The following is a 22,708-nucleotide window of genomic DNA, read 5'->3' on the forward strand; positions in this document are numbered from 1 at the left end:
TTGTTTTTTTCTAATTTTTGGTATGACTAAGTCATGGTATGGTATGCTGTACATAATCACGGAAACTGTCAGTGTGTCATTCTGTCAGTCAGTCATTCTGTCTGTCCCACGTTTTTCTACTCACTGACGTGGTCAATCTATGTGAAACTGCACGTAGGCATTGAGGATTGTTATAGGTAGATGGTGACAAAGCTACCAATGGGTATGGACTAGTATATTGTATTGTAATAAAATGCAACCATTTAATATTGTGTTCCTCCTTTAAGCCTAAATAAAAACAGACAAATCCCTCCGTAGTGCTTTAAAAATGATTTGACATGCAGTCCCCTAGTACCTGAGTTTTATTTTATTTTATTGAGAACAAAGTTGTTCCATAAAGTCTGTTTCCCTATAGACAAACTAACTAGCTGTTTGACATTGGCAGAGAAGAGTTGGCAAATTTTTTTCATGGGCGCAACCCACATACTCAGCTCTGCTGCTCATCCCACAAATGCATGTTCCTTACAAATGTGGCACCATTTCAAAGGTAAATAAACAGGCTTTCCAACAGTATAAGATTTATTGCTGAGAAGCATTGTTACAACAAAGAAATAATCTACCAAACACAAATTTCCTTACTGTGCTTAGTTTAGTTCCAGTAAGCAGTCAATGTATTTGTTGGCTAGTCTGACTCATTGGATATACACTGTGGCCACTGCTGCCATTAGGCAGATCATTTCTGCCGACATTCTCCCTTCTTTCCGCTATCTGTGTATTGTTTCCACATTCCCTTCACTACAGAAAACAACAACCTCTGAGCTAACAACTCACACTTTGGATTGTGCAATGAGGCATGCCTGTTTTCTTGTTTCGGGGAATAGCTGTACAGATCTGTCTACAACAAATAAAACAACTTGTGGACACACCCCTGAAAAGCTCTGACTCCATCTCACAGGACTCTCAAGCCTGCTGTTGATTCCTTTTCTGATTCATCCAGTTGGAGTTGATTTGCCACATGTTTTAACTCTGGCAGCGGCATGCATCAGTGACGGTGACCTCACATATTTACCGATCCATTCTGCGTCACAAGAGTTTCTGTCTGTGGTTTTAACGTGTCCTCCAGAGCTGAGGTATAGTCATGCTTCACCTTTAAGGCACTGGTTATCTGAAGTTTGTCTTTTATTAATCACTAATGCTGAGTGCTGCCCAAGATGATTGTGATTTGTTTAAAGAAACACAAACAAGCCAGAGCATTTTTTTCCCTTCAAGCAAAAAGATAAGCATTTATTCCAGACTTTTCTTTAATGCTGACACAGCGCTGTGGAGATGAATCTGAACAGTTTTTTTTTCCTCACAAACTGTGTGGAGTTATAGACAGTATGTGTGTGCACATTCAAGCCCCTGCTACATGAGGCTCAGTTTGTTAACAGAGAGAACCACCATATGTGACCCTGCAACTATATAATCATGCAGTCACATTGAGGATTCTGTCAGAAAGTATCATCGGGATTGATTCTGAGGTTAAGTTGTGACAATCACGTCAGATGAACAGGTTTCTTTAAAATTTCAAATGAACAGTACCCCGAAACATAAAGTATTTGATCATCTTTATTTACAGTCCTTCATTTTTAACATCATAATATTTGCAGAAAGATTGTTTTTCTGTTGGAATGAGACAAAAATAAAACGGCTCCCAAAAAGTGCATGGGGGTGTGCTTGATATAATAATAATAATAAAAAAAAGTGAGCACATAATATATAAGCTCTGACAACACAACGACTCCCAGTCTGTTTCCTAATTATATGATGTTTGATTTACTTCAGCCAACGCAGTGGCTCATCCATAGAAATAATTTACACTTAAATTGCGACCTTTCTCTGTCAGTTTCATAAAAATGGTGCAGCTGATAAGACAAAGGTAACATGATGTTATTTCTTATTTCTATGGCTCCTTTTCTGCCCTCATGTTGGTCATTTACAGCATTTTCTCTTTTCAACGTGCAGCACTTTGTTGCAGCGGGGGCACGTGTGGTACGCATCCTTGAACTTATTCATGAAGAAGGGAATCAGGCAGCAGCACAGGACTAACCTGCAAAACACACACACACAGAGTTAGTGTCATGTGGCTGTATGCAAAAACACACACACACAGAGTTAGTGTCATGTGGCTGTATGCAAGAATTTGCTTTGTTTTGACCATTATGCATTTGTAAGTTCGATCACTTTTTATGAACTGTACAGAAATGATTGGGGTGTGGAGGAGGGTTCAATCTTATATTTGATATTTTTGAGAAAGCAAAACCTCTCCTATTGTTGTTTTGATCTAATTTTGTTGTTGAAAATAAAGCCTGGTGCAGAGACAGGGTTGTGGTCCTTTGCATATGGCAAAATGCATCTCAGTTGCTTTTTTTGAGATTTATATCTTCATTTTTGAGAGAGAGCCGCTGTCCCAAAAAAATGAGACTACCCTCCCTTCAGCAAAAACAGAAAGTAAAATATCCTCCACCTTTTCTGACCCCCAGTACATTTACAAAAAATACATTTACAAAAATATATTTACAAAAAATGTATTTACAAAAATACATTTACAAAAATATATTTACAAAAATACATTTACAAAAAACATTTACAAAAATATATTTACAAAAATACATTTACAAAAAATATATATACAAAAAATGCATTTACAAAAATATATTTACAGAAATACATTTACAAAAAATGTATTTACAAAAATGAATTTACAAAAAATATATTTACAAAAATGAATTTACAAAAAATATATTTTCAAAAAACATTTACAAAAAATGTATTAACAATTTTTTTTTTTACAAAAATATAGTTACAAAATGCATTTACAAAAAGGCCAGCAGTGCCGAGAGTATCACCTTGAATATCACATGACTGAAACATCAAGCTAAAAATGTCATAATGACATGCTAATTCAAGGTGAAATTGTAAAGAATATATTTTTATAATTCATATATTAAAAAAATAAATAAATAAATAAATGTGGTGTAATTGTGTACTAGTTTTGCAGCGTGCTGTACTAGGTTTCTGTAGAGTTACATGTGTTATCACATGATCTGTTGGGCAGCCACCATTGGTTGTACATATAGAGGTGTGTCTCCTTATCTTGTTCATGTCTGATGACGGGCTGGTGCCTGAAATGTCACATGTGGTGATGCGACAATAAAAAGCCTTAACAACTAAAGGGATTCTGTTGACAGGAACATTGTCAGAGGGCTTTTATTTTGAAATGGAAATAGGAAAAGTTGACATTTCTTCATATCTGTGAGAGATATAGACACTGAAACTAGTTAAAGGTGGTATAATGTCAGCAGTAATGTCATCTGCCGCACCATGCCTGAGCAGCACTGCTCATGCGGGCAGTGTGGTTGCTCTAACCTAAAATGGATGGCGAAATAAATATGAGTTTCCATGATGTACAAGCGCTGCTCACAAAGGCAGTGTGGCCCAGACTTCACAGTGTATGTGGTGTAAGAAGGTCTGAACTAAGTCACCAGGCCCTGAAGTGCGCACTTACCCGCAGCAGATGAAGAGTAGGCACATCAGCCAGGCATAGGTCCCTGCTTTGTAGGTGACATTGGTCATGACCTGCTGCTGGCAGGAGGTGCAGGTCGTCATGCCGGGAGAATCCCCCAGCGCCCCATCGTAACTCACAAATCTCTTTTTGCCATCTCCATCTCCGAGGTTGCCTCCTCCGCTGGTGTACACTGATGGAGGGAGAGGGGAGAAGTAGAAAGTGAGGATGAGAAAACAAGAGGGAAACAGAAGAGTTATCAAACCTGTATTAGAGTTAGGTTTTTTTGATGTGTGTTTCCAGGAAGTGTAACATCAGGTGTGAGTTTACCTGGCGTGGCATTCGCGCTCCCCACTGTGCTTTCGGGAGGGGTGAATGGGCTGTGGACGTGGTAAACTGACACCGGCCTCTGAGGCACGTCACCTGGACGAGAAGAAGAGGAAAGACGGAAAAAGCGGAGGAGAAGAGACGGAAACAAGTTAGTGAGCCAATCTGATGATGATAATGATGATGATATGTGAGCATGGTGTGTTCAGGCTTACCTAAGTAGGGAGGTGGGTTGGTTTCACTATCTCCCATTGTGCTGCGGAGAAAGAGCACAGTAAGAAAAAGACTGCTACAAATGGATCGTCCTTTTCATTAGCAGTGTGAAACATACCGAAGATCTCTCTCAGAACTTTTACAATACATTCCCATGCACTCCCTCCCTCATGCGACAAATGCAATGCTGCTTTCTGCCATTAGATGGAGCCAAAGTCTGGCTAAACCATCTGTCAGGGCTCTCATGGACACCTCTGTCGATTAGTTGTCGGCACAGGTTGCTCATACTGCCTTGTATGGATGTTTCTTGTCAGTATAGGTGGGAGACACCAGGGCGGGACTCTGCCTGGGGTGTAATGGCTGACATGTTTCAAATCTTTACTTAGCCTCCTTGTCTGTTCACACTCAAAATGCTTTGAGGACTGCTGAGACGAGGCAGTCAGAGCGAGGATGATCTATCCGAAAAGTCTAAATCACCCCTGACTCCTTTCTCATTTTTCCGTTTTCGCTCATGTTTCATTGGTGTTAGAATTGTCGTCTTCTTTTTTGTTAATTTGACCGTAATACTACTTGTAAAATTGGATTACACAAGAACACGCGACAGCATTCTGTATCAAACAAAACAGTGGTTATATTCATGCTGCATCGTTCCTGTGAAGCCTTGTGCACGCTAAATGGCGGACTCCGCCACCAACAATGAAAACTACAATAGAGAGTCATATTCATTGAATTTCTATTGTCTAAAATCTGCCAAACATAAATACTATCAAAAACAGGCCTTCGCTTGATTTAGTGGCATCTTAGGTTTCAACCAGCTGGAACTTCTCCCAGTTAGAATTCCTTCAGTGTTCAGGAGGTTTTAACTGGGAGCCGAATTATCCACAGAGGTCTCTTACTCTCCACAACAAACAAACCAGGTGATTAAAACCAGTAAAAACACTGAATAAGCAGTTTCATGTTAAAAATCAGGACCTGCTCCCTATGTAGATTTAAATGGCTCATTCTCAAGTAAAGAAAACATAATGATTCTTATTTTCAGGTGATTATACACTAAAGAAAATATACTTATTATATTCCATTTCTGCCAATATATCTCCCTAAATCCTGCACACTGGATCTTTGATTTTGAGAATTATATCTTTAAGATGGACTCTTACAACATGACATCCCACTAAAGAGTCATAAAAACCTTAACAAGTCGAGTTAAACATGAACAGTCTGATTAAAGACCCAACTACTGGTTGAATGTCTGTCCATAATAAGACAGCCCTGTCAGTCCGGATGACTGACAGTAATTAGAGTTATTACTCTTCAGCTCAGGATCTGGATGAACTATCTCTGTGTGCAACATGACCTCATTAAAAGATAATTAGCATTCATGTCATGTGAGACCAATCAGACACGCAGTGCCTCAGTATCACTTCATAATTAGGTCACCACAGAGTGGGGAACAGATTTTCTGCCCAGTGTATAGAGAACACTGAATGTTTATTATTATTATTATTAATATTATTGTTACTATAATTCTTGTAGCTTTGAAGTGACATACATATTTTGAGATTTTGTACTTCTTGGAGAGATTTGTTTTGATGGATTCATACAGTTATGTCATGACTGTAACACTGTGTAGATTTGAGTAAACGTGTTGTTTATACTTAGTTATCAGTAGTATGTTTAATCTGCTCGCTTAATCAAGAGATCAATAACTTAGGGCACCCAGTGGATCAGTGGCTATGTCCTTGCCCCAGCGGCTGTGGGTTTGACTCCAGCTCATGGCCCCGTGCTGCATGTCATTCCCTCTCATGCTCAACCTGTCCTGTCCCAAGCCATAATAATCATCCCATAGTGCCCTGATACACCAAGCCAATGGTCAGCAATCGGTCAATGTCAGGCCGTAGGTGAGCATTTGTTGCCATGTTTTTTGAGGTGTGTCCCACACTGTTGGCACTAGTTGGCCTTTGTTGTCTTTTTTTTCACCCAAATCAGCATTTTGAATCAGCGTCGGAGATGGTAGGGCCCGTCGGTGAATGAAATCACTCTAATTGACAGCTCAGCCCAGCGCACGAGAAGAGAAACTGAAGTGAGGAAAGTAAACAACCACTGAGGTGTGCGATTGAAACAAACTTGCTATACTAGCTTTGATATTTTTTTTAGCAATTGAGCTCTTTAGCAGAAAAAAATCAGAATTGTTTGTTATTGTTTGCTAGCACGGTCAATGGTAAATAGACCTGCACTTGCGACTTCTCAAAGCACTTTAACATTCATCCATACACACACACTGGGTGATGCTACCACCTTAAACACACTTACACGCTGATGGAACATTTTGGGTTCTTGCCCAAGGATGCTGCAACTCGTGGAGCTGGGGATCGAACCACCAATCTTCCAATTAGTGGACGACCTGCTCTACCTACTGAGGCACAGTTGCCCAGTAAATATCCTTTGTTCCTTCAAGATCAGGTTGTTTTGTTAATGTGCTAACTGGCTAACTAGCGTCTTGAATCTGTCCTGCTGGTCCTCTGGTTTTCCTTTTTTAATGACAAACTATGACAACCTGCTGGTGCAGAGTTATTTCCTCTCACACAGGTGCAGAATACACGTGCTTGTTGGCCTATTATTCGGTGCAACTTTTTGGCCGAGGCGCAGGTGATGTGAAGTGATGCACAGTCAACCTGCGTTGCCACAAGTTCTTTGATGTCAGATGGGCCCATCTCGTTATGTCTCTCTGTCCATGATAACAAACACAAAAACCCTCTAGCACGACTAAGCATTCATTTTCCCACACAGCACATGGTGCACACACTTGACTATCATGTAACATCCTCACTGTCTAACTCTCCCACATAACACGCTACCTGACTTCTCTTTTCCACCTACACACACACTTTCCCCCCGCCATACATTACATGCACTGAGGTGTTGCCATAGTTCATCACTTGAGGAGATGACAGACAGTTTCATAGTGTCTCACACACACACACACACACACACCCACACACACAGGGCCTGTATACACCCATATGTTGGTGCAGGAATGCGACCGAGCTGCATGTTTCTCTGTGTGTGTTGCAGGCCGAGGGTGTGTCGCCGCTGCCTCGCGCTAATCTCTCTGAAATCTGTCGAGTGAGCTCATCTGAGGGACAAAAAAACCTGACATCATGTTGACAGTTTTTATTTAAAAAGTGATGACTGAATATACCCGAACACGAAAACTGGGGAAATACTACACTGTTTTTCCAAAATGTGTTTCTCCACAGCTTCATATCTTTCAGCCTGATTCTCAGCAGCAGCCTGTGTCTGTTTTGATGAAGAGCTACAGTAAAGGCTGACTGTCAGAGTGGAAGCACTGGTCTTGGATAACTGGCTGAGTTGCTCTGTCGCTCATTGGCTGTGTTCCACTGTGCTCTGAGCAGCTGTTGCGGCATTAATTGGAAACTTTGGGCGTGTTGGATTCAGGTTAGTCAAGGAAGTAGTCGCTTCCAGCCGCCTCAGATTCCTGTTTTTCTATGATTGTTTAACCTGTTGTTTTTTTTATCTCAGTGAGCTGTAGCAGTCATGGTGCTTTCAAGACCTCTTTGGAAAAAAAGACCTCAGTTTAAAAAGTATAAATCCAATCACAACAGTGTTTCTATCACCAAACAAGTACAAGTAGTAGACCCAAATCGTTGCTCTGCTGTTGTTTCTGACATCGGACAGGACATAACTCTTCTGATAGAGGCAGCGTTTGGGTGCGGCTTCTGAAAAATCCATCTGCAACATTGCAGAGATACTTTAAAGCCACAAAGGGGGAAATTTAGAGGCTGCTGATCAAACAATGCGTCGTCTGTGAGAGCAGACCGAAGCACATGACCTCGGCTCAGACGGCGAGTGCTTTCTCTGAAGCTTCATCACTGAGGCAGGTGTCTGGGAGGAAGAACTGGGTGCGACTGATCGAGAAAAGCGGCCCAGTTTATGAGCCAGTTGTGAAGCATGACTCCCATCCATCTTATCCTGATGACAAAGTAAAGGAACCTCCCAAAGCAAGTGGATGAGTTAAACATGAGTGATTCACCATTCAGCTTTTTACAGTGTAATTATAGAACACAAAATTAGGACATGGGGTGTTTTTTGATTTGAGATAAATAATGATAATAATAATTAATAGTATTAGTAGTAGGAGAAGGGGTTAAGCATAAACTTAGATAATCTAATTCCAACAAAAGAAGATTTCATAAATGATACCACACCAGTTCTCTATAGATTGGATTCATGTCTTGAATATCTAGTGTTAAGGATTCAGGAGGATATATTGGCAGAAATGGATGTATAGATGTAGATATACCCAAAAATGAGAATCATAGTGCTTTGTTACCTTAGAGTGAGCCGTTTATATCTACATAGGGAGCAGGCCCATGCTTCTACAGTGGCCCAGAATGGACAAACCAAGCACTTGCTCTGATTAGGGCCACCCTTGTTAGCTGCCCCTCCGCAACGAGCCAAACAGCAGTGGAAAAACACTGATTTTTAACATGAAACTGCTTTATTCAGTGTTTCTACCAGTTTAAATCACTGTGTCTGTTTGTTTTGGAGAGGAAGAGACCTCTGTGGATAATTCAGCTCCTGGTAAAAACCTCCCAAACATCTAGATCTTAAGTTATCAGAGAATAAAGGTGAGCACACGTTAGCAGGTGCTGGGCTAGTTGCCTGTTTGCAACAAGCCGAACAGCATTGGAAACATGAACATGAAACTGCGTTATTCAGTGTTCCTCGTAGTTTAAATCAGGGGTCTCATTTATAAGCATTGCGTAAGCAAACAACAAGGCCTGAAAGAGGTGTACACCACTTCCCATGCAAAAGTTCTGATGTATAAAAACAGACTTGATGGGAGAAACTTTGACCCATGCTTACAGACATTTTATAGACAGGAAAATGGCGACGCAGATGGTGAGGTGGAAGCCTAATTGTAGGAATTGGCTTCCCTACGCATTGTTTTATAAATTAGACACCAGGTCTGTTTGGAGAGGAAGAGATCTCTACGGACAAATCGGCTCCTGAACGATGAACACTGAAGGAATTCTAACTGGGAGTTCACACCAGCTTTTTAGCTTTTTGCAATCTGGAATCCTCACTGCTTGACGCCACTAAATCCCACATGCTGCTTCTTTAAGCCATTTCTTTGTAATTATGTTTGTAGCAGCTTCACTCATTGTTCCAAATTATTGTTAATTGTTTCAATAAAATTCGTAGATATTGAAAGTAGAAGCCCAAAAGGAAGTCTGTCCCACGTACAAGTAGCTTTTGTCCCAAATATAGTCTCAAATTCTGTATAAATCTTACATCAAAAAGTATTTACTTTTGAACAGGCCCAAGTCTAGTGATAATGTTTAGCTTCTACTGAGCCACAGTTCCTCCAGCAGAGTGGTGACACCTCGGAGCAGGTGTAATGAAATGCGTACTAAGACTCTTACAGCCACAAATTTTGTCCAGACGTCTTCTGGAATGAAGCTGTTTCCCATTTTTGTTTAATGTAAGTAGTACTTGCTTTCTTAACCCTCTAAAGTCCCACATATAGTCTTGAAATTACTTTAAGTCCTGAAATTGTCCCAACGGCACCAATAAAAGCTTTTCAAAAGTTGTTTTAAAAAGCCTTTTACTCCCTAACATGGACTTTTAGCTGATTACTTGGTGTTATATTATAATAAAAGCTGTTTTTTCCCAGAGAGCCGACGTTGAGTTCAGCGAAACTCGCTCTCTCTGATCCCAAGCAGGATGACTTTTCATTTTGGCAGGTTAACACCCTGAAACATCTGAGTCATGGGTGTGGCCTTACTGTATGTGGCATCTGTGCTGGTCAAACCTGACTGTCGCTCTCTGTCTCTCTGTGTCTTTGCGTGTTTGTGGAGAGAGGAAGAGCGATAGAGAGGAATGTTGTCATCATGTTTGCACTCATGGTGCATTTTAATGATCAGCTGACGAAGGACGGGGGCAATTTAGAAGTGGAAATTACCCAATCACTCACTTTAGAGTGAGACGTGGAGATAATTCAGCAGCTGTTGAGAATAAGTTGAACTCATTTAGAGCTCAAGAGTTCAACCAAATGTTTTTTTCCTAACTTGAGCCTTTAATTTTCAGTCCAGCCTCGATTCTGATCTGACCTCAAATCGGCCAAAAACTATACATACTAATATACTATATATTTTTGCCATCAATTGTTTAATGTTTATATTGTAGGCGGGAAAGGCAGTGTTGCAGTCACAAATGTGAAACGATACAAGAAAAAATCTGACATCCCCCCCCCCATTTCCCTTGTTCGCTTTCCCCTGATCCCGTCCACCCTGACCCGATAAACCCTGACAAGGAGAGACCATAGTGCCGCAACTGCAAATACAAGTAGCTTAGTTAAGTAAGGCAGAGATTGACTAACAATCACAACTGTCTTCGTAATTATTATCACCATCATACAAGACAATGTACATGGACTTAGAACAGGCACAAACCAATAACATGCAAAAAAAAAATAAAAAAAAAATAAGATAAAATAAAATAAAATGAAATGAAATAAAAATAAATAATTAATAATAATATTAAAAATTCTTTGACATATATATGACTGTAAGACAAAGAGAAATACTGACCATGTTTTAGCACAAAGAAAACATTTTGCCATCGGCTCAAAATCTCAAACACTTGAATATGATGTCAAATTAAATAGCTTAAACAAAAGTGACTCAAGTATCAGATTAAGTCAGACATCAGAGTGAGTTTTTGTTAAATTTTGAAGAGCGACGTGTCAGTTGTTTTGAGTTTTTCATATTTGATGTATTGCCTCGCCCCTCCGTCCCTTATGTTGATTTTTTGTTCGACATTATTGTGTCTCAGCACCACTTTCAGAAAGATACAGTCATTGGTTTTATGTATAGCGTTACAACTTCAGAGCTAAACCTTCTTTCTCTGACTCTGACAGCATCAAACAAACCAACACCTAACCACTATTATAGAGCTGCTACTATGACGACAACCTCTCATACCATCATAGTCACTACTGCTGGAGTCCGTTACAGTAACATTAATTGTGATCGACAGCAGATCCTGTCTCTTTAAAAACACAATGTTACAGTCCCAAGCAGGAATAACCAGACACATGTACATGCACTCAGAGCTTAATGCCCTAATAGTGGTTCAGCTGAATGGCACGTTCACTTTAAATCTGGAAATACCAGAGTCTGAGCCTGTGAACAAGAGCTGCATGCACCCTGGGCTAGACCCATAGCTGTGCATACACTTAGAAACCTCAAATACAAAGCTCACAAATTGAATTAAAAAATAATGTAAACAGAAACATGAAGAAAGAGGAGGCAAACTACAACAAAGGTGACCAGGGCTAAACTTTAAAATTAAGATTACGTCCTCTTTAAAAAAGTTCCTGCAGGCTGAGCTGGAGCTGATAAAACCAGTTGTGTCTTTGATCACGTTCCAACAGTTAAAACACAACAGATTCATCAGCAGTGGTTTAATGAGAGATTTAAAGCTAAAGATGAATCATCTGTTCTTTAGATTTTTTCTTCTCTGTCTCTTATTTCTAACAGCTACTCATCCTGCCTGTGCATTTAACATATTGTTTATTTGCTTCAGACCTCACACTAGTAAACATTATTTCCAGTTTTAAATCCTGTCTTACTCATGAAACACAAATCACACACAGCCTTACCTTGGTGGGGTGCTGCAGTCAGTGTGCAGAGATGTGTGAAAGCTGCTGCTGATGTAGAGTGCAGGCAAATTACTGTCTCGTCCACCTGTCCCACCTGTACCTCTACAAGCCTCTCCTTGGACACACCCACAGTGCCGCCCTCCCTGGGGGCTGTGGAGTGGAGCGTCAGACACTTCATTTCCTGCTTTCTTGTAAATTCTTGCACAACTTTGTGTCTTCACTGTATCAGTTCATGAGGGAAATGTCTTTACTTGTGTAAAGGAAAACACACATTTTAGGAGCATTATCAGAACATATAACGCAGTGAGACTTTGAGGCATTTTGTGGTGCTTTCAGGTATTTATTATCCAGCGGCCTGTGGCACCGGCTGCACGTCAGTTCTCTCTTAACTTAAATGTTTATTGATAATACATCAACAGAGCTTTCACAAATATGCGGAATGAAAGTATCGCTCTCCCGCTCAAAATTAGTATGATTGTGAATAAATCATTTTAAAAAATTGTCAGGTGTGAAATGAACGTTCTGTTGACCTCTGTGTCTGACGTTTGGTTACAGCTTTGGTTATTAGTCAAACATAATCCAGTGTTGGGGTAACCCATTACTTAAGTAACACATTACAGCAATATATTATGTTTTAGCAGCAACAAAGTAATATTCCACATTACCAACAGGCCTTATCACATTTACAGCTCTACACCGCTCCACTTCCACCAGTACGCCACCAGAAAAAATAGCATCCGAAGGTTGTTGGGTGTTGTCATGTCATGTAGGCTACATAATAGAAGGGTGCTGGTGATCAGCACATTTGGGTCATGTCGCACTGTGTGTTATCGTGTTCAGTGCTTTCCATTAATATACCTGCAGTGTCTTCAACATATCCCATTATGCTTTGCGTTCTAACTGAGGATTCCCACCAAAAGCGACATAGTCGCCTGCGGGTGCTCTGGTCGCTCTGACATCGCTCACAGTGCCAGCTCCAGCAGAGCCAGGCGCTGCAGTTGTGTCCATCTAGGCTAACCGGCTGTGCACTTTACAAGGATGAACAAATATACTATCATTTATGTCTTCACTATGTATTATTCATGACTGTCATTACACAATTAAAATAACACTAATAAACACAGTCATTGAGTCTAATTATTATGATTTTACCCTCCTGTTGTCACGTAGGACCACTGAGAAATGTAATTGGTGGTAAATAAGCGGGAGCTTATTTGGAGGGAAAAAAATAAGCCTATATATATAGCATGTACATCTTCAGTTTCCTCTTTCACCATGGATCGCACTTCCGGAAGTCTCCTTTGTATTGCATCGGCGTATTTGCTGAGGAAACGCAGGGCCCGGAGCCGTCGGCCCGTCTGGGTCCACAGAGTCCTGCAAACCCAGTCTGCATTTGGATGCTGCTTCAGCTGCGGCGCTGCTCATTTGCATAAAGTTCAGCTTCTCTCAACTTCTACTTGACACTTTGGTCGCTGGCATCGCACCGCTCGCTGCAGCCGACGCCCCTGACGCCCTTCGTCACCCTTCGTCGCCGTTCGTCACCAGCGTGCATTGAAAATGAATGGCTGCTGGCTGCTTATGACGCTCATGCAGCTTTTGGTGGGAATCCACGGTAAAGCTGCTGAAAGTGGCAGAGATAAGGAGCTGGCCTCCAGTTTGCTTTTTCCTTGATCTCAGTGATCGGCACATCTGGGTGATGTTAGTAAATGGTAAATGATAAATGGACCCACACTTGTATTTTCAATTCAATTCAACCTTTATTTGAATTCGGAGGATCATTGCTAGCAAGCCCTCATTTACAATGGCGCCTCTCTAGTCTTTCGACCACTGAAAACACTTTTACACTACAAGTCACATTCACCCATTCACACACATATTCATACACTGGTGGCCGAGGCTACCATACAAGGTGCCACATGCCACTCAGTTATTTTAACACCCTCACACACCGATAGAACAGCTATCGGGGCTATTTGGGGTTCAGTATCTTGCCCAAGGATACTTCGAAATGAGAGTCACACGATTAGTGAAAGACCCATGCTGCCTCTGAGCCTCAGTGTTTTCATTCACATCTCCGACAACTACAGAGCAGTGCCAGCACACCGTCCCGTTCTTATGCATAATTTTCTCTCTGGTGCTGCCGTAGCTGATTGGCACACTGGGAACCAGTATTTGGGTAATTCTATGGTTCGGCCACTGTTCCTGGTGGCCTGACCTGCTCCCTGTCCAGGGTGTACCTTGCCTTTTGCCCAACATAAGTTGGGGTAGGCTCCAGCCTCCCCGTGATCCCCAACAGAATAAGTGATTACGGAAATGAATAAAAGATCGTTTATATCATATCTAATATAGTGTTTTCTTGCTAGATTTGTGCTTGTGGAAAAAAATAGTCCAGATGTTGAAACTATCGCTGCAGATCCTGAGCTGACCTGGGCACTCGGCGCTAAGCTGCATCCAGTGTGAACAGTCCATTGAGGAGAGTGATGTTGTTCCAAACATAGTTTTTCAGGACAGGAAGAGCTCTATGTATACACTAACTGACAAGCAGTTACTGCGAGATTATAGATGTAATTGGCAGTCTGTTTAAACTTGTTGGACAACAAACTCACACAGGATTTAGAGCACCCTGCTTTCCCCCAGATACTTATTGTACTTTGCTTCATTGCCGTTTGCTCCTTCCAGTCTGTTTTTGGAGTACATACGTCCACAGTGTGCCTGGTTGTGCATAGAGTCTCAGAATGTCCCAGTCGTCTTCTGAACAGCATTGGTGAAGTTTCCCTCCAGAGTGGAGCAAGAGGTGCACCCCCAACAGTTTTTTTTTATACCACTGGATTCCACAAACTGTGTGAAGTCACAGACATGACTCCTGCCTGACGATGATCAGTTTGAAAACAGAAAGAATGAACATCCTATATGTGTCCCTTTCTGTAAAACCATCAACTCAAGGATTCTCCTGGAAAGCATCATTGAGATTGATTTTGAGGCATAAGATGTGACGATCCCGTCAATGGACAGCTGCTTTTGTGAAATATGAAATGAACAATACCTTGAGACAAAAAGTATTTGATCAAGTTTATTTACAAGCCTTCATTTTAACAAGGTAATGTATGCAGAAGTTTTTGAAGAGGATAATAGGGAAAGATTTTTTTCTGCAGGAGTGAGACAAAAATAAAATGGCTCCCAAAAGGTGCATGGGGGTGAGCTTGATTTAATTTAATATAAAAGTGAGCACATAATATTTAAGCTCTGACAACACACTCCCAGTCTGTTTGCTAAAAATATGATATTTAATTTTACTTCGGCCAACGCAGTGGCTCATCCATAGAGATAATTTACACTTAAACTGCGACCTTTCTCTGTCAGTTTCATAAAAATGGTGCAGCTGATAAGACAAAGGTAACAGGATGTTATTTCTTATTTCTATGGCTCCATTTCTGCCCTCATGTTGGTCATTTACAGCATTTTCTCTTTTCAACGTGCAGCACTTTGTTGCAGCGGGGGCACGTGTGGTACGCATCCTTGAACTTATTCATGAAGAAGGGAATCAGGCAGCAGCACAGGACTAACCTGCAAAACACACACACACAGAGTTAGTGTCACACAGCTGTACATAAGAATTTGCTTTGTTTTGAACATTCAGCATTTGTAGTTTTGATTTGTTGTTCACTTTTTATGAACTGTACAGAAGTTATTGCGGTGGGGAGGAGGGCTGAATCTTATATTTAATTTTGTAAGTTTTTGAAAATAAAGCCCTGGTGCACAGACAGCATTGTTGTCCTTTGCAGACGGTCTGCTGGGACTAAACAAATTATTGCGGCCATGCTAAAAGGCTGACAACCACCCTGAGGCACACACTCACCCGCAGCAGATGAAGAGTAGGCACATCAGCCAGGCATAGGTCCCTGCTTTGTAGTTGACATTGGTCATGACCTGCTGCTGGCAGGAGGTGCAGGTCGTCATGCCGGGAGAATCACCCAGCGCCCCATCGTAGCTCACAAATCTCTTTTTGCCATCTCCAGATTCCAAACCTGCATTGAGGTTGCCTCCTCCGCTGGTGTACACTGATGGAGGGAGAGGGTAGGGGAGACGAGAAGGGAGGGCGAAAGAAAGATAGGATGAGTAGGGTTACTTATCTATCCATCCATCCATTTTCTAACCGCTTATCTTCTTGAGGGTCGCGGGGGGGCTGGAGCCTATCCCAGCTGACATTGGGCGAGAGGCAGGGTACACCCTGGACAGGTCGCCAGACTATCACAGGGCTGACATATAGAGACAGACAACCAATCACACTCACATTCACACCTATGGGTGTGTCACCAATTAACCTATCCCCAATCTGCATGTCTTTGGACTGTGGGAGCAAGCCGGAGTACCCAGAGAGAACCCACACTGACACGGAGAGAACATGCAAACTCCGCACACATAAAACTGCGTAAAATCCAAATACTAATAAAGAAAAAATAAGAAATGTGTCAGGAGAGGTCAGGAAGCCATAGGCCATAGACCTCCCCTAAAAACAGACAATGACAAAAATAGGGGGAAAAGTAGACAAAAGAACTAAACTAACATTATATGGGAAAATGACAACAAAAGATAAATGACAACAGGAAGCACAAAGAGCAATCAGTGAAAAATAATCCAAGAAACAATGCAGAGAAAAAAGAAAAAGGGGGAAAAATATATTTATATACAGCTCAAGAAATAATTAGACATCATGACATAAACGTAACAATTATTTCCTTTTAAAAAACATTTTTTATAAGGATGAAGAGCTCTTGACAACATGTACTTTGGTGTTTCAAATCTGTCCACCACAACATCTAAGGGAGTACTGGCAATGTTTTGTTTTGTAAAAAGGAAGGTGGAGCTGATTAACCTGTTTAGTATTATTTGAATGAATTTTGGAAATAAAGTTAAAGACATTGCTAAACAATGGTGGTAGAGAAAAAGGCAAGAACAGATATTTATATATATGAACATACATACATATCTGGTGAGTATTTATATCATATTCTTAAAGAAAGTTCATTTTCTTAAACAGTGGAACAGAGGCCTCAATAAAATTGGAGAAAGTTGCCAAATTAAGTTTATGCAGATTTGAGGGGTATGTATTTGCCCAAACGATATCACCATAAATCAAATTGGGATAAATCATGGAATAATATAAATGTAATAAAAAAGAAACATTTACAAGACTTTGTAATTTGCTGATGATCCTCAGTGACGTCACAATTTTGTTATAAATAAAATTAATGTGTAGTGCAATTTAATTTTTGTCAACTAGAATGCCTCAAAAATGAGTGTGAGAAACTTCAAAAATGTCTTTTCCATCCATTGACACTCTAGCATAGTCCCTATCATATTTCCTGCCTCTTGACACAAACATAACAAAATTGGATTCTTTTTACATTTAGTGAGAGCTCATTGCAACTCTCACCTTTCTCTCATTTGTGTTATTTATTAGAGTGTTTAAAGTCATATGTGATAAGATAATGTTGGTATCATCTGCAAACAAAATGGGAAAAGAAAATTTACATACTACTGAAAAATTATTAATGTTATAAAGAAATAATAGAGGTCCCAACATAGATCCCTGTGGTACACCATGTTATATAACGTGTTTGAAGCATATACATTTATTGTCACATATTGTTCCCTGTCACTCATATAACTAGATAACCATTTTAGTGTATCACCTTTGAAGCTGTTTTAATTTGGCTCACAAAATGTCATGGTCAGCAGTGTCAAACGCTTTAGAGATATCTAAAAATATACCACACAAATTTGTTATCATTTATAGCTGTATGTCTGTATGTTGTCCATGAGTTATAAGACTTCCATATAGGGAGAGTTATACTTCCTAAATCCATATTTGTGCTCATATAAGATGGTATTCTCATTTAAATGCATTGAAATTCTGGTGTAAATGAATTTTTAAAGATACAGGGTGATAATTTGTAAGGCAATTTGGGTCACTAGTTTTGAATAAAGGTATATATATATTTTTATTTTATTTTTATTTTTTTTACAATCATTGGGAATGTAAGTTTCTATAAATTGTCCTAGTATATGAGCGAGAGGTTCCAGTGTGTAATTAGATACCTCTTTAACCAAGAGCTACTAATTTCACCATGGCCAGCAGCATCCCTTATTTCATTTTGTTGTAGTAGCTCAAATTTTAACTGACATGAATACTGTTGTTCTAAGAAGTCTAAAGGACTTATGTTAAAGTAAGGGGTTTGATGGAAGTGTAAGATCAGGTGGGAGTTTACCTGGCGTGACATTTGTGCTCCCATCTGGTCTTTGGTAAGGGGTGAATGGGGTGTGGACGTCGTAAGTCTTCACTTGAATTGAAGAAGAAGAGGAAGAAAGGAGGAGAAAAAACAGGAGGGGGAGTGACAAAAACAAAAGTTAATGAGCCAGTCTGATAATGATGATGATGATGATGATGATGATGATATGTGAGCATGGTGTGTAAAGGTTTACCGTTGTAGGAAGGGGGTTGTGTTGGTTGTTCACTGTCAGTCATTGTGCTGCAGAGAGAGAGAGCACAGATTGTTACAAATGGTTCCTCCTTTTCATTAGCAGTGAAGACAAAATAAACTAATACCATATGAAACATACTTAAGACCTTTCTCAGAACTTCAACAACACTTTCCCATTCCCATGTAAATGACTGTCATCGCTTATTGAAACACATTTAGTGTAAAGTGATGAGGCACATGTACTGTATTATATGGATGGTTCTCGTCAATGTTCCTGGTTGGAATCTCGTGGATGGGACTGTCTGGGGTGTGATGGCTGACATGTTTTAAGGCTTTTTTTGGCTGGACCGCAGAATGCAAGGCTGGCCCTGTCCACCTTATTTCTAGCCCCCATGATGCTTTGCGTGAATTATGGGTACAACTTCCACCGCTGACCGGGAATCAGTATTTTTCCTAATGGGAAGCATGTCAAAACGTAGTGTATGCATTAGAGGAAGTTGTCCATGAAAATACTAGAAAAATTGTGTCCTGTATTGATTCAGTACTGGACAGTGCATTTTATTTTTCAATACAGGACATTCCGGTATTAACGTTATACAGTGGGGGGGCAATCTGTTTCTTTTTTTGTAGGTAGGTGATGACAGTCATGTTGTTGTTGTTGTTGTTGTTGTTGTACAGTATCACAGCTTGGTCCGGTAACCTCTCTGTGCAGTTACAAAACAAACTCTTTCGATTGATCCGTACAGCATGGAAAATAATTGGTGTCAAAGAGCACATTTCCATGCAGAGTGTTTTTGAACAAGCTACTCTAAGTCAAGCCAATAAGACTGTTAATGACTCATCTCATGGTTTGCATACAGAGTACAAGCTGCTGCTCTTTGGTAGGAGATTTAGAGTGCCGCGTTGCAGACTGAACAGATCTGAAAATTCATTCATACCTATTGTCTATAAATCTTTTAAGTAATGGCAGATAAAGCCAGAACTGGCATTAGTCAATCTTGATCTTGATCTTGACCCTGAACTGTACCTCTGCCTGCAGGAACTATCCCTTTTTGTTCTGGCTGCATGTTCAACGCTGATGTTGAACCAACAATTTAGCTCAGTCTGTTACAGACGCAGACAGCACAACATGTATCAGAGCTCCATTAGGACATTTTAGAAATTGCTAATTTAATGTTAGTTAGATATCTGTTAGAAACAAAGAAGACTTTGCTAAACTGAAGGCAAATTACTTTCAAAAATAACTGCTGTTAGCCACTAAGATTAGCCTCTGGGATTAACTATAGTGCGTCAATACGATTGACTTTTTCACACAGGCATTGTGACTTGTCATAGTGGGAAAATCACAGGTGAAACTGACAACATAAACGATGGCTCAGTTCCATTAAGTGTCTCAGTGAGCCAGCATACACAATGCCAGGACCTCCCATAAGTGGAATGCAGCCATCATAAATGTTATCATATACACCCATGCTTTTCCTATTATGACAAGTCAAAATGTCTGCTGTGTCTCACCGGAAGTTGCACCCATAATCATTTCTACAGTAGCACCGTCACAAATAAGATGGATAAATGCAACATTCTGTCTGTCTGTCTGTCTGTCTGTCTGTCCATGAGTGAGTGATGAAGTATTGGTTGCAGTTAATGATGACAGAAATGGTTTGTAAGTGTTTTTGTTTTTGTTTGCAAGCGCATGGCAAATATCCTTTGTTCTTTCAACACTGGGTTGTGCCTTTAATGTGCTAACTAGCTTCTTAAATCCATCCTGCCAATACTGGAATTTTTGAGTGTGACTGATGGAGAAAAAATGGCCCAGTTAATAAGCCAGGTATGAAGTATATACAGTAAGAAACATCCCAAAGCAAGTAGATGAGTTAAAAACATAAAACAGACACCTGCCAGTTTAGACCTTTAGGTGATTCTCACATCTGCTGGTGGTCTTTCCAGAGAACAGATTACTGATGTTGAGTTCAGTGAAACTCGCTCTGTCTGATTCTAAGCAGGATGATTTTTTTATTTAGGCAGGTTAACACCCCGAGTGACTTCTGAGTCACAGCTGAGGCCTTATTGTATGTGGCATCTGTGCTTGTCAAACCTGACTCTCTTCCTCTTTGTCTCTGTGTGAGAGAGAGGAAAGAATGTTCTCGTTTACCCTCATGATGTGTTTTAATGATCAGCTGACGAGGGGGTAATTTAGAAGTGGAAATTACCCAATCAACTACTTATTATCATTTAAGAGAAAGACATGGGGTCAATCCAACAGCTGTTGAGAACAATTTGAACTTGTTCAGAGCTCAAGAGTTCAACTGAAAGTCTCTGATTTTCAGTGTCTGACCTTGAATCTGATTTGACCCTGAATCAGCCAAAAACATGCAAAAAAATCCCCCAAAATAAAGGTCGGCACACAATACTGGGCAGTGTAAGTAACCAGTCAGTCAAGTATCAGATTCAGAGTCTCAGTTTTTGTTTATTTTGAATATGTCAGATGTTTTGGAGAAGAGTTTTTCTTAATTCCGTGTACCGCCTTGCCTCTCCCTGACCTTGACATTTTACGAGACATTATTGTCTCAGCACCACCCTTACAAAAATAATCACATCATTGGTTTTATTTAAAGCATTACAGCCTTCTTTCTCTTAATCTGACACCATCAAATACACAAGTAGTGTATTGAAAACATATTTTATCTTGATGCCACTGTTATCCCTCTTTTCCGCTAAAATAAGCACATGTACGCGATTTTTTAAACACGGGTAAACCCGCTAAAAATGGACGATAGACTCCTTTCCCATTGCCAGGACACCAGAGCTGAGTACACACTTCTTCTGCAAACAAGTATGCCACGGTGTCACGTTCGATGCCTGGAAACAGGTTAGTAGCAGTAGAAAGCAGCATGGAGGCCAGTGAAAACTTTATGCTGAGATACTTAGTGCCGGGTGTTAATAATAATAATAATAATAGATTTTATTTATAACGCACTTTACATTTAAAGTGTTTCTGTCAATGCAAATCAGAGCTGACAAATACCCATGACGACTGCAGTCATTTGACCCAGGTGTGAATGCTGAGTGTAACCTTTCCCATCACATTAATGATCCAGATGTTAGCGGCTGTTAGCGTTTTTTTTTTGTGCAGTAGAAAGGGGGCTTTATTAAGCTGCTACTGCCAGAACTACAGCAAAAACTAGAGCTAAAACTAGACTAGAATCTGTTTTTGAAGTGTTGTGCGAAGTTTTGTTTAAATGATTTGACAGCCGACCCTGCAGCAGGAATGACAAGAGATACACACATACATGTACAAGGAGCTTAACATCCTAATAATAGTTCAGCTGAATGGCACGATCACTTTAAATCTGGAAATACCGGAGCCACAGAGCAAGAGCTGCATGCAACCTGGGCTACACCCATGGTTTCACATACTGCTCAAAACCTCGAAACCAAACCAACGAATTATTGTAAGAAGGAATTTAAAAATACACAAACACAGACGTGAAGAAAGAGGAGGCAGACAACACTTAAAGTGACCCGGAAAAAACACTAAAATTAAGATTACTTCCTGTCTGAACATATTCCTGCAGGCTGAGCTGGAGCCGATAAAACCAGTTGTGTCTGTCATCGTGTTCCAACAGCAACAGATTCATTAACAGTGATTTAATGTGAGATTTAAAGGTAAAGCTGAATATCTGTCCTGTCTTGAGAAACTAAATATATTGATGCTGGATAGCATGTTTCTTTTATCTCAACTTTCTAATAACTTCCAATTCTTTCCCGCCTGTGCATCTAATGTATCATTGATTGGCATCAAACCTAACTAATAAATTTAACTCCTGTCTTCCAAACTTCCGAAACACAAAAGCCGTAAAGTTAAACCTCTTTTATCCAAACTCCATATTAACCTCTGACAGTCTTACCTTGGCGAAGTGTCGAGTCTGTATCCAAGGATGTGTGATGCTGCTGCTGATGTAGAGTCCAAACAGACTGTCACTTTGATGTCCACCTGTCTCACCTGTACCTTTACAAGCCTCTCCCTGCACACGCCCGCAGCCCTACCCTCACCAACAAAGACATGAATGAGTCACTCACTGGTTTAGGTGTAACTTTCAAACACTGTACTGATCGTCCTCTTAATGTGTTCTTTGTTTCTGGGAGATTATTGAGTGTGTGTATGTGTGTCACTCTCTTAAGAGACAGTAGCCAGTTTCCCTCCTGCTGATTTGTATTCCTAAAGCAGACTACTTGACCTGACACATGCTCGAGCTGATCATGGTTTTTGACCTGGAATGTGACCGTAACATTTGAGTGACATGAGTTTACTTGTGTTAATATGCACTTACATTTTGACACATTTCCCAAAACAGAAGTCAAAATTCAGTGTATTTGCTAGCATGGAACAGAATTACACGACTGAATGCAAAGGACACTTAGAGAGCACAGACCTCCGCCAAGGCCAAATGCCCCATCTCTCAATGCTGACCAAAA

General features: G+C 40.4%; 2 protein-coding genes across 2 annotated transcripts; both read right to left on the reverse strand.

The window, feature by feature from the left end:
• Window positions 1-1,569: 1,569 nt before the first annotated feature.
• Window positions 1,570-11,870, reverse strand: LOC126404923 (cell death-inducing p53-target protein 1-like). Its single transcript, XM_050068345.1, has 5 exons — window positions 11,751-11,870; window positions 4,066-4,106; window positions 3,854-3,946; window positions 3,527-3,716; window positions 1,570-2,068 (listed from the first exon to the last, which is right to left on the reverse strand). Exons 2-5 carry the CDS (start codon window positions 4,100-4,102, stop codon window positions 1,951-1,953), a joined length of 438 nt encoding a protein of 145 aa, XP_049924302.1. The 5' UTR covers window positions 4,103-4,106; window positions 11,751-11,870; the 3' UTR covers window positions 1,570-1,950.
• A 2,955-nt stretch (window positions 11,871-14,825) lies between these two features.
• Window positions 14,826-22,238, reverse strand: LOC126404924 (lipopolysaccharide-induced tumor necrosis factor-alpha factor homolog). Its single transcript, XM_050068346.1, has 5 exons — window positions 22,141-22,238; window positions 18,234-18,280; window positions 18,020-18,091; window positions 15,607-15,808; window positions 14,826-15,314 (listed from the first exon to the last, which is right to left on the reverse strand). The coding sequence occupies exons 2-5, from the start codon at window positions 18,274-18,276 to the stop codon at window positions 15,197-15,199; spliced, it is 435 nt and encodes a 144-aa protein (XP_049924303.1). The 5' UTR covers window positions 18,277-18,280; window positions 22,141-22,238; the 3' UTR covers window positions 14,826-15,196.
• Between the last annotated feature and the right edge of the window lie 470 nt (window positions 22,239-22,708).

This window comes from Epinephelus moara, chromosome 18 (genome assembly GCF_006386435.1).
Source record: "Epinephelus moara isolate mb chromosome 18, YSFRI_EMoa_1.0, whole genome shotgun sequence".
Lineage (NCBI taxonomy): Eukaryota > Metazoa > Chordata > Actinopteri > Perciformes > Serranidae > Epinephelus > Epinephelus moara.

Coding starts and splice junctions, on each gene's coding strand:
- LOC126404923 (XM_050068345.1), bottom strand. CDS start 4,102: ATGGGAGATAGTGAAACCAACCCACCTCCCTACTTAG. Junction 3,947..4,065: donor CAACCCACCTCCCTACTTAG/GTAAGCCTGAAC, acceptor CTTCTCGTCCAG/GTGACGTGCCTCAGAGGCCG. Junction 3,717..3,853: donor GAGCGCGAATGCCACGCCAG/GTAAACTCACAC, acceptor TCCCTCCATCAG/TGTACACCAGCGGAGGAGGC.
- LOC126404924 (XM_050068346.1), bottom strand. CDS start 18,276: ATGACTGACAGTGAACAACCAACACAACCCCCTTCCTACAACG. Junction 18,092..18,233: donor ACAACCCCCTTCCTACAACG/GTAAACCTTTAC, acceptor CTTCAATTCAAG/TGAAGACTTACGACGTCCAC. Junction 15,315..15,606: donor CTACTCTTCATCTGCTGCGG/GTGAGTGTGTGC, acceptor TGTGTTTTGCAG/GTTAGTCCTGTGCTGCTGCC.